The sequence below is a fragment of the Acomys russatus genome, chromosome 12 (assembly GCF_903995435.1).
Source record: "Acomys russatus chromosome 12, mAcoRus1.1, whole genome shotgun sequence".
Lineage (NCBI taxonomy): Eukaryota > Metazoa > Chordata > Mammalia > Rodentia > Muridae > Acomys > Acomys russatus.
The window spans coordinates 8,893,150-8,905,610 of record NC_067148.1 but is presented as its reverse complement, the minus strand read 5'-3'; the positions used below and the strand labels follow the sequence as shown (position 1 = coordinate 8,905,610).

The following is a 12,461-nucleotide window of genomic DNA, read 5'->3' as shown; positions in this document are numbered from 1 at the left end:
TCAACCATCTCGGTGTCTTTTCAACCGCTACAGTTATGAACCTTCTGCAAGATTAGGGTGCCCATTTCTCACATCTGTGTTGTGTCTTGCTTGTCCGCTGGGGTTGGTACTTCGTCCAGTTTTACGTGGGGGAGCCTTTGTAGCCCATGGTCTTCTCTTGAGGACTTAATCCCAGTGTTGCTCAGAGAGAGGAAAAGATACTGTCAAAACCACAATACTACCACAACAAAACAGACAAAAACAACTCAAGTCACAACAAAACAAATCAAGAAATCAATTCAGAACAGTTGATGCACACCACTAACAACCACAGAAAAGAAAGTGGTGAAAATTATAGGTAATAACCTATAAGGTTAAAAGTCAGCAAAGGTAGAAATCGCAATAAAGGAGTGTGATAATGGAGGGATAGGAAAGAGAGAAGAAATAAGTAAAACAAAGAGCACGATAGGAAAGGAACAACGGAAATATCTGAGTGCAAAATAGAAAACATTAAATACAATTAGATGAAGATAAAAGGAATAAAATATGCAAGAAAGTTAAAATGATACAAAATACAATGGAAAGCTAAAAGAACAACAAAATGAACAATTACAAATCTCAAAGATTTAAGGGGGTTTTCCTTCTAACACCGGCATGCGCCATATGTAGGATCATAACAGGTACCACCATATCTGGAGCTGTATGCAGCTGAGGGCCAGGTGGCTTAAGGGTATGTGGTCCTCCTCAAGGCTGCATGCCCTTCAGAAATATGTCTTTGCCTGCCGAGCACTGTGGCTTGCCCAGTAAGGTTCCCACTCGCTTCCAAGACCCTTTCCTACTTTGAGGAAAACAAGCAGAGTCCTATGTTCTAACTTGGATAGGCACACTAAAGACATAGAGATTCTATTGAGTGAAAGTATGGCAGAAAATCCAGGGAACCTAGAATCTGCCTCCTGAGCTCAGTGCCTTCAGACCCTGTCCAGCAGGGCAAGGAAGAAACTGGGGAAATCAAAGGATCCACCAGACCTGAGTTCAGAGCCGTCAGACTTGCCCACTAGCAAACCTCATGTGGCCGAGGGACAGCTCCAGAGGCAGCCCACAGCAGGCTCGGAGTTCAGAGCTCAGAAGCGCACACGCGATGAGGCTTGACCCTCACTGACTGGTGGGCCTGCGCACTTCACAGCCAGCCCTAGCTGCTGTTTATCTGTCCCCTCCCACCCTTGCCAGGGCCATCCCTTGTGGTCCCTAACCCTAACCCTGTTGTCCTGGCTGCCCGGCTCACTCGTGGTTGGAACTTCTGGTCCCTCTCACATCAGGCTGAAAAATCAAAACCAGTTAGGAAACAAAATCAAAGGTTACCTGATGTTGCTGTCCCTTCTCTGGTTCGTATTTTAGTCAAGATCCACAATTTTGTTCAAATTTAGTCAGAATTGAGGAAAAGGCCAGATTCCCAGTGGCTATGGAATTCTGCCAATGACTGCAGGTTGAGGAAACCATGAATTTTAAAAGCTAAGGAGAATTACTGTACTCCCAGCCTCCATACAGGGCCATCTTAACATAGTTTAAGTCATTTGTTATTCAGAGCTGTGTGAGCCTTTTAGTTAGGTTTGAGTGTCTATTTCCTTAGGCTTCCCAGGCATAATACACAGTGTAAAATCCCAAGTGCAAGGACGATTGAAGAGCAGGAATTGTTACTAGTGTCTTCATGAGCAGCCTAGCATCTTGTGACTGTCTTGTTACTGGGCCTTTTTTTTTTTTTTTTTTAATTCATTCATTTGATTCTGATCATTTAAAACTGCCTGTTCTGCTTTGTTGGTAAACGTTTTCTTTTTATCCTAGGTATTATTTTAAACTTAATCCTGACCCTTGCAAACCCCTGGCATTTTTCCTTATTCCCGCTATAGCGATTCTTGGAAATACTCACACGGCTTCAGTAAAGTCAAGGTATAATGGTTTAAGTCATTTCTTCCATCTGTCACTGAATGTTAGCACTTTTATTTCTTGAAGCTTACGCTTTATCCATATTTAATTTGACTGTTTCTAAAAGTAAAGCCACAAGGCGACCTATCATTTACATGCAAGTGTAGTTCATATGCAAATATATTGTGCTTGTTTTCTTAATTGTAGTAGTTTTGTTAGAAAATAGTGAGTTTTTCTTTTAAAATTTAACTCTTAATGATATGATATCTAAGATTTTACTTCCCAAAAGTCTATAGGGGTGAGATGTAAGAAGACGGAACTATAGCTAAAGCAGTGACCTTCTGCATCAGCTGAGTACTAGGTACTTAAGGATTAGGGTGGAGTCAGCCTTTATGGTTGTGTTTGGGTCTGAGATGGGTCTTTGCCCTGGGAGCCCTTTCAGCCCATTCAGAGACTCCTGAGGGTGTTCTGGTGTCAGGCGCAGCTGGGAGAGTGTTGCTGCGGGACTGGGCTCTGAGTGGCGGGAGGGAAAAGCCAGAGAACCCAAATCCAAGGTTATCCTCAGCTATATAGAGCTGATGGCCAGCCTGGGCTACATTGGCCCATGTCTCAAATAAATAAGAGCAAATCTTGACTTGGCCATTTAATGGCTCTGTGTTTATGGACTTACCCTCTTAGCCTCAGTTTCTCCATTTTGAGAGTGAAATCAAAGGGGGTTTACCATGATTCTTTTCTTGGAAAAACAGTACTTCCCCTGCTGTTTGTTTAATTAGGGGTTTTTCTTCCTTTTTAAAATTTGATCTTGCTGTTTTAGGTAGTATTAAATTAAGCACTTTGGAGCCAGGTGTGTTGGCACGTGCCTCTAATTCCAGCACTCCGGGAGGCAGAGGCAGGCAGATCTCTGTGAGTTTGAGGCCAGCCTGGTCTACAAAGTGAGTCCAGGATAGCCAAAGCTATACAGAGAAACCCTGTCTCAAGAAAAACAATCACATTATTTAAAATCACTTAGAAGCCAGATGGTTTGGCATACTCCTATCAGCCCAGCATTTAGAGAACAGAGTGGATCATGAGTTCAAAGCCAGCATGGGTCATATCATATATCGCAAAACCTTATCTCAAAAAAAAAACAAACAAAAACAAAAATAAGAGCTGGGAATGGTGGTGCACATTGCGCAATTTGGGAGGCAAAGACAAGCAGGTCTCTATGAGTTTGAGGCTAACCTGGTCTACAGAGTAAGTTTCAGGCCACCCAAGGCTACATAATGAGTTTCTGTCTCAAACAAATCAAAATAATACATCAAGTAAAAAAATAATAATAATAAGAGGATGATCAGAAAAACCATAAGTAAATGAATAAAATGTAAATAAATACCAGTAAATAAATAAATAACATTAACTTTCCAAAGCTGTATTAAAGATTAACATATTTCCTTGAGGCTCACAACGTAGTTTGTCTAGTAATTTGTATTTCTCTGTCTCTTTACAGTAAATTGCTGAAGACTGCCTCACAGTTTCCGCTTCCTCTGGCTGTTGGTGTGATTGCTTTCGGCTCCTCCCACTTATACAGGGTTCCGTGTTTTGTTGTCATCCCCCTTTTATTCCACGCGTTGTGCAACTTTATGTAGAGCTGGAGCTAAGAGTGATGGAAACGATCTATGCCTTTAGGACCAGTGAGACCGCGAACACACCGCCCCACCAGCGCCAGCAGTGAGGTCCTTTGCAGAAGACAAGTCTATTTTTACAGTATTGAAAATAGGAAATTAGTTTTGTAATGCTTGAGGGGACGTAGTTGCAGCATGACTCACCTTGTGACGTAGCATCTATGTGTGTACTTGTCATAGCTGAAGAAGGTAGTGAAGGGACGTGGTGGCCTCTGTCTTCGGGACTCCTGTACATACTGGTGAGCCATCAGCAGCCACCCCAGGAACCTTCCTGAGGCCCTAGAGATGCACTGTTGCTTGCAGTCTCTGTGAAACTTCCAGTTTCACCAGGCTTTCCTTTAAAAAAAAAAAAAGTGGATTTTATATTTGGTATAATTTACATATTCAAAGTAAGTCTTAAAAGAGTGTTAAAAAGTCCCAACTGTTTTCTCAGAAGTAAAATAGTCACTAAGAGTCTTTGCTCGGTTTTTGGCAGCCTGGGTGAACTAAGCCTGATCTGTCTTTGAAAAAGAGCCTCAAATCAAAGGGAGACTTTTTTGTTAAGCATAGCAGTTCAGTTTCAAAGCAATGATTATTTCCTGAGCCTTCCAATATGAATTTTACTGTGTATTCCTTGTGAATATTAGAAGCACTAAACAGATCCATCGAAAAATCTGTTACCAAAAGAGTCCTCCTCCGGGTTCTCCATTGGCATGGCCTCTGCGCCAGGTTTAAATCCTGCCCCAACGGTTGCCAAAAGTGCCTCCAGTCATGACAGATGATCACAGCGACTAAGTTCCAGAGGCCGGAACACCTCTCTGGGTTTGCGTTATCTTTTGTCTAGTGGGCAGGAGGGGTGTCCACATAAATATAATATTGCACTTGATGTAAAATCTGTATAGTAATGGAGGAACAGTGGGCAACCGTTACTCCGTTAGTACTGACAGTGTGAACACTGCCTGAAGAGACTGCAGACCCCCGGCACTCAGTTAAGGATGGAGTCCTCATTTGCAGAGAGAGGTGACTCCTAGGATGCTGTTTTGCCAGTGCAGGGGGAGGGGGATAACATTTTCTTTCATTTCCAACTATAGTTCATTCTTAGCCAGGTCGGGAGACTGAAGAATATAGTTGCTCTTCGCCTTCAGTTAGAATAAAGTCAAACCGAGGCAGATCTGCTTCTTGGAGCCCTTCATTGAGATGTGTGCCTCTCCCTGGGGCCACCCAGCATCAGTGAACGTACGTCCCTCCTGGCACCCGGGAATGGTTCTTAGCGAGCCAGGCTTCGTCTTATCTGCGATCACACCGGTTATCTCAGCCTCTCAGCAAACACTGCCAACCAGAGGACTGCTTCCGCTTCCGTCACTTTAGCAACCCGCCTCGTTTCCCCTGGGAGTTCTTCAGTGGAGCTTTCCTTTTTCAGCATTAGTCACAGGATCATATTATTCCCACAGAGGTTAGTGAGTTTGTATGATTCTGCTGATGTCTCGATCAGCCTCATCCTTGCTAAGTGTTCCTAGTTTCATTTACTAAGACTTTAAAAGGAGAGCCATTATGCTAGACATGGCAGACGGTTTAGTCTCTCGTTCCAGAAGTGTCAAAAGGAATTAACTATGCCGTCATGTTTATTCAGTACCCGAGAGTGCGTGGATAGATAATGCAGTTTCCTCATGGCATTCCACTCACATTTCTAAACAGGGACAGACTCGCTTACATTTTGCTAGACGTGTGCAGCCTCTCTGCACTCGCCATCTCTCATTCTGTCTGGTGACATTACAGACAAATCTCAACTTGGTGGTAACTGAATACTTAGTTTGGACACACGTCTGTGCTTGGTCTTAGACTTTTTGACAGCCATGATTATTTATTTCTGAGCTCTAAAGTCTCCTAACTGCTCAGTCAGTACTGCCCATGAATAAGATATAGCAAGTTTGGTTGTTTACTCGGAGGCAGTATGTATTAATGCACACTAATGTTCACATAATTTTTTTTGTCTGAAAATACTTATTCCTAAGCCCGAATGACTTATTTATGCCAGCAAAAATATTCCAGATAACAATGGTCTGGGTCTTTGGCCATTTGTCACCTATACTCACAGATACACACTCATACATGGACACATACGGCTGTGCTTTGACAGAATCCTCGTCAAACATTTAGACACAAAGAGCTAGGTAGACTCTGTCTGATCAGGAATATTGCTATCTCTTAAGAAAGGAAAATTCTTTTATATCAACATCTCATGTTTTACACAAATATTATAAGCAGGAGGTTAATGCAGCAAATTTTAAGTTCCACTGTTACGATTTTATTTTTAAGAAATTGGCTTTTAAAGTAAATGTCGTGCATATTAAACTACTGGATTCTTGCTGGTAAATAGATTGGGTATACACCAGACACTTAAGAACATCAAGTGCTTGGTAATTTTGAGACACCTCCATACAGTTACTGCTATTATAACCTTGACCTGATAATCTTTTAAAGATTCGTGTGTGTGTGTGTGTGTGTGTGTGTGTGTGTGTGTGTGTGTGTGTGTGCGCGCAGGTGCTCATTGCGGCCAGCAGGGGGCAGTGGATCCCCCAGCGCTGCAGTTACAGGTGGTTATGAGTTGGCAGATACGGATGCTAGGAACCAAACTCAAATCCTCCAAAACGGCAAGCACGCTTAACTAAGCCATCTCTCCAGCTCCTGGACCTGATAGGTAGATAGAAATGCCTGCTGCAGCTGTGTGTGCAGCGTATGCACGAACACACCAGGCACCGAATCAGAAGCCTGTATACGTTAATTATGTTCTCAACTATTGAGCCACACACACCGTCTGGATAAATTTTGTGCCAAAAGTAAGTAAAATTTACTCTTCTTAGTTATCTCAGCATAATGAAAACCTTCGTAGCAGTGATTCTAAAGAAACTGTTGATGTTGGGTAACACTGATTTTTGAGGCCGCCCTATTATGTATATTAATCATGTATTATTAGCCCTTTTAATCATTCTCATGTTTTAGTTATGGAATTTCATAACTACAAATGGATACCCTTTATTGCGTGAACCACAATAGTATCTCTATGGTTTCACAGTGAAGAAAGAGAAGCAACTCCAGCACGTGGGCCTGGTGAGCAGCGCTGCTGAGTACGTGGTCACACACGTCAATGTGACACATCTTCACAGCGCTCACAAAGTAGCACAAGACCGACTGTCTTATTTATTGTCAAGTCTCTATACTTCTTTTTAACCCTTTAGACTTATCGCTTGGCGCAGGATGTGCTCATTTCAGCCCCCCACCCTCTTAAATGCCTCTTATGGATGATGCCGAAGTGAAGTGGGGCTCAGTTTTCAGTGGTTCCTCAAAGCTGCAGGAGGAATGTGGGAACGCGGAGGCCTGGAGAGATGGCTCAGACAGCGACGTGCCCGCCTGCAGTGCCAGCGTGAGGACCCGAGTGTAGAGTTCCAGGATCCACATGAGAGACTGGGCTAAGTGGTGTGTGCCTGCAATCCCGGGTGATCTCTGGGGGTCGCCAGTCATCCAGCCTAGCCAAATAGAAAAGCTACAGGTTCAGGGAAAGATCCTGTCCCAAAAACTAAGGTGGAGCACAGCTGAGAGGAAGACACCCAGCATCGACCTCTGTCCTCGCCCTCTGAGCTCTCCCTGCACCCGTGTGTGTATCCACACACAGGAGCACATACGGAATTAGCATGCGCACGCATGAAAACACAAAAGATGTTTGAGAGGTGGGGATCCACCAATGCCAGGAGGTAGGCTAGGGCTGTAGATTCCAGAATCACAGGAGGAGTCAGGTGACCTGTGTTCCTACTTAGACATTAGACCTGAGTTAGTGCGTGGCCTTGCATTATTTGGTTGGGGGCAAACTCTTAGAATGTTGCATTTTGAACACATAGGAAGTAGTTCTGAAATAATCACTTGGGGGAAAAAAATCCAAAAGTCTGCTGAGGCTATGAATATCCAGGGTTTTGTTGATTGCTTTTTTTTTTTTTTTTTTTTTTTTATTTTTCTATGGAAGATTTGTGAGTTCGTGTCATAGGAAACAGGAGACTTTGTGGAGTGCATTGAGGGTCACAGTCCATTTGAGGAGTGTAACACTGCTTGGAATAAAGGGAGCAATGAGAGTTTCTGTGTCCCTGGCGTTAGTTCCTTCCAGGAAAGCTGCTTACCACATAGGGTCAATTTAGGAGTCGCACTATAGGCTGCAAGATTGAGAGCTGGAATTTTGTTGCAGTCTGTTTGAGCAAGAAGTGATAATCCACTCTTTCAACTTACTGCTTACTGGTGCGTGAGGAAATACGAAAGCCCTTGGTTCCTCACGGGCTCCACTTCTCATAGGATTATGGGAAATGAGAGTCAGATCAGCAATCCAACTGTGTGCTATAAAAGCATACATTCATTTGGGAGACGTACTGTGGATGCACAAAACAGAACTCTGTAGCTTGGTTTTGAGACCAGAGTAAGATTTGCAAGTGCTGACACCAGGCATGCTGTTACTACTAGAAACGTAACAGAGCAGCCAGGTTGAAGATGTGATTTCAAAGTTGGCAACCTCAAAAGCTACCACTTGATTAACGTGTCTGTGAATAATCATTTTAAAATCCAAAACAGTTTTTTTAAGTGTTTGGCATATTGTGCTGCCAAAAGAGAAAAAAAAAAAAAAAAAACCTGAAATACTAAGGAACCAGTTAATTTCTATGACTCTCTGTGCCACTGGCGTCTTGAGTAGGAATCATCCTGTAATCACTCTGCACATCGTCACTTCTGAACATCAGTGGGAAACTGTTATCTACTGGTGTCTAATTAGTTGGTGCAACTAATTAGACACCATGGTTTGCAGATATGGTTTGCATATCTGAGTTCTAATCTTGGTCTAGGAAGTCTACAGGGAGCCACTTTGTAAAGTTCATATGCTGTTTTAAATGTTCTTTTGATTTTTAGTATTTGTAAGGGAGTGAAGTCACTATGACACAAGTTCCTAGACACCTGTAGCACTACAAACTTCCCCAGAGCCTAATGGCCAGTGTGTATTTTGTATTTCATGTGTACTTATTCTGTTTCATATTTGGACTTTTTACATCCCTTTTTTAAGGAAAAAATATACATTTAAATTCTTTTTAGCAGAATCTGTATTGGAAACTATAAGTATTCTCATGGTTAGCAAACATACTTTGCCACCAAAGCTAAGTGAAACTGTATAGTACCTCTGGATATTTGTGCCAATGAACTTTTCTTAGTATATTGGGTTTAAAACAAACATAATTTTTCCAGTATTTTTCATCTAGGACTTACAATAAATGGGGATATCATTAAAAAACATATTCCAAACTCTATTTTTTTTTCCTTTGAGAATGTTCAAAGCTTTAGAACAGTGTGTTCTGTTGTGTCTACTTTTTTTTTTTTTCTCTTCACATTGTTGAGGAAAAGACGAACTCACTGGTAATCATTGGACGTAATCCGGCTTGAACTTGTTTTCAATAGCCCATTTTTAGTGTAGGGTTTAATATACCCGGAAGTTTGCCCTGTGGGGTTCCTTTAGTTTTCTGTATGTTTCCACTCAGTCCCTAGTGGTCACCCAGTAGAACCTAACATAGTACAACAAAGCAAACTGTTTACCGTGCACATCTCAGTGGAAAACACTGGCGCTATTATGGTGTTAGGCAAAACTAGGAATATAATAGGCACAGAAGCCACCGTGGGTTTGCATGGACTCTAGCGCCTCCTCATAGGAGTGCCATGGAAATCTCGGTGTTTCAGTTCAGTTTTTCTTCCGGTTCTGTACTGCTTCTTTGCCCCACAGTGCAGTAATATTGGTACATTTTTCATAAGTTAGCCTCACAAGTGAAGAGACAGTGCAGAAAACCAGACACTGAAATATTTGGTTTTGATGGGGTGACGGTTATCTAATGAACAGTAGACAGGGGGTTTATGAGAGCTGGCTTCAGGACACACTGTCCTGTGTGTCCTGGCTGTAGCCTCAGTGGGAGGGGCCTGTCCTTAATGTAACCAGGCCCTGTGCATTGAGAGATGGGTGTTCTTGGAGTACTTGTGCAAATATCCTCCTCCTCCTCCTCCCTGCTCTGTGGTTGGGAGAGAAATCTTCATTTTTATTGTGTATAAATTAGAAAGTCGTGTTGCATACTTAACATTTTTTAAGACTTGGAACTGATGTGTATCATTTTGAAGTGATGTTGTGGTTTCTTAAACTTAGGGCTAACTATAAATGTAGCAACGTGCCCAAAACAAACCAAACCAAAACTGAATATTCTCCATCACTGTGACCTTGGACTTATTTGGGATACAGCAGACTGTGCCTTAAGATGACAAAGCGATACCCTGCAGTGTTTTTAACTGTATATTTTACAGTGGGTGGCCTTCTCAAACTCATCTGAGTCCTTTTAAGTCGTTGAAATAAAAGTTTTAAGTACACATCAACCCACACTTAACTTGAGTGTTTACACGGCTGTTGTTCTTGAGGCCTCTCATAATTTCCAGAGCTTTCTGTTATTTGATTTTTTTATTTTAATTTAAAATTGACTTAGTCTGAATATATGTGGCAAAGGAGGTTTGGCTAAAGCTTCTGGGGGATGTTTTAAGAGATAGTCACGGCACTTTGTTTCTAAACTTGCTGAATATGGAAAATTTAACAACTGAAATGTATTTTTATCTTATTGATAATAATCTTATCAAAGACATGAGTTCCTTCTAAGACTCGTGCTCGGTGTTATGGCAGACTGAGGCTTGCATTTATATTTTCAAGTAAATGTTATTAACCCAGTAATGATTTTCCAGTGACTATACTCAGATCAATGTGGTTTTTAAAAGCATTACTATTTCACTTTCCTTGTTCTTTACTGCCTAATTATTTGTATGGTATCAAGGGAGAATTAGCTCCTCTATTTTTTAATTTAATGTAAAGCCTTACACCTTATGTGCTTATTTAAAGTAATGAGCACAATTTCCATTAAAGTCCAAGTTACTCAATTTGTAGTATAATCATGTTATTTGCCCAAAGATGCCCACATTTCTGTGTACTCAGTGTGTTGTTTACTTTTACATGTTACTTTTGGGAATACACTAAGATGTGTTCTTTCCTCCGAGTTCACCTCCACTACTCCTGTTATTTTTTTTTTTATTTAAATAAGAGTCTCTTATAAAAAATATATAGAAATGACAATGCATCTTTTTTTTTTTTTTTTTTTTTTAAAGCCTGGTTAGATTGACAAAGAAGTTATTTAGGCAAGAGTATACAATCAGGTGGGTGGCTTTCAACTGACGTCAGTTTTTTTACCTTTTGTTAAACATTGAGAGCACAAACTCCTCGTGGCTGCTGAGGGAGACTCTGTAGAGTAACCCTGTATTTTACACTGATTTTGTTCTCATCCATAAGGTCAGGTGTATAGTAACAACACTTAGCGCAAGGAGCCTGTCGTAAAGTGTGTGCTGAAGTGGTCACAGCGCGGCTCTTTTCCCGTCTGAACATGCATGCTCTTCTCCAGTGCGTTGTGCGGTGTGTAGTGCACTAAAGACACACGCGTGTAAATTTCTGCGTATTTTTGGTATGATATAATTAACACTGTTACGTTTAACCGGTTGTATTTTGGGGGGAAGTGCTACGTATTGTACTTTGTAGAATGTTGTAAGTGTTCTTACCTGCGTTTCGACATTACGATGTAGTTTTTATTAGGTGAATATTTGCCTTCAGTCTCCGCTCAGGTATTAACGTGTAGCAATTTTTGGTGCTTTGTTTTTAATTTGTCATAATCTGGTGTTCTGAATGTTCAAAAATAAATTTGGTGAATAAGCACATTTGGTATAAAGATTGTTTACTGGTTTTCGTACTCTGCGATGTTGTCTAGAAAAGAAAGCCTTAAACGGGGCTTCTTTTTGTGTCCGCACTCGAGAGAGGAGGGTCCTGCTGAGCACAGGGTGTGCCACACCACAGGGAAGTCCTAGATGCTGGAAGAAGCCGACATCTTACAACTTGGCATTTTGTAGTTTTTCACATGCATCTCTATGGACACTTGGTGGCTCACAGTCTGTTTTCAGGAATTGTACATGTTTCTTCCAGAGGCTGTACCTTCCCTCTGTCCATTTGCTAACTGGATATAACCCTAGGTCCTCGGATTCTCGGAATAACGAGAGTGAGAGGAATTTAGGCACTGTGTATATATGTGTAGATTAGTCCATTGGCCTTGGAGAATAGAAGCCCAGGACCCAGTTAATAGATGCCCCAGAAGCAATTCTCAAGTTTGAAAGCCGTTGTTAGTCAGTAAAACTAACTTCCTAGGAGATCTAGAAACAACCAGAGAGACTTAGAATTCCAAGTTGCCAAATGACACTAAATAACTTGAGAATTTAACATCAATTCAAACACTTATAGAACTGGATGGAAGAAGTCGAACGAGATAGGCTATTTTTCGGGGGGGGGGGGGGGCATGTTTCTTGTATTTTTAGCCAACATCCCTAACTAGGAGTAAATATTCATTATCTTTTCATACAAATATTTTTTTTTTTTTTTTATTACACAGACCAAAAAAATGTCAGGTTTTAAGAATAAGAGCCAGAAGAACAGGAGATTGCTCAGTTGGTAAAGTGCCTGCCTTGCAAGGGTGAAGACGCACGTGTGTGCACGCACATGTGCACACACACACTGGTACCCAAGAGAAATTAGGGATGGCAGTGCATGCCTATAACCCCAGTGCCGGGGACCAGGAGATGCACACAGGATCCCTGGGAGCTCATTGGCCAGCCCACCTAGCTGAATCAGTGAGTTCCAAGTTCAGTCAGAGACTCTTGTCTCAAAAATAGGGTGCAGACCCACTGGAGCAGCTCAGTGAGCACAGGGAGTAGCCTCCAGGCCGGACAACCTGACTTCAGTCGGCCAGAACCCACACAGTAGAAGGAAAGCACCAACTCAGGCAA

At 41.8% G+C, this 12,461-nt stretch overlaps 1 protein-coding gene across 1 annotated transcript in view; it reads left to right on the top strand.

Annotated features, from left to right (window-relative positions):
- The window catches only part of Pgap1 (post-GPI attachment to proteins inositol deacylase 1), a 69,924-nt gene extending 66,184 nt beyond the window's left edge, over positions 1–3,740 (top strand). The window contains exons 26-27 of the mRNA XM_051153823.1: positions 1,819–1,923; positions 3,386–3,740. Coding sequence (XP_051009780.1) covers positions 1,819–1,923; positions 3,386–3,524 — 244 coding nt within the window. The 3' untranslated portion in view covers positions 3,525–3,740. The remainder of the gene's footprint in view (positions 1–1,818; positions 1,924–3,385) is intronic.
- The last annotated feature ends 8,721 nt before the right edge of the window (positions 3,741–12,461 follow it).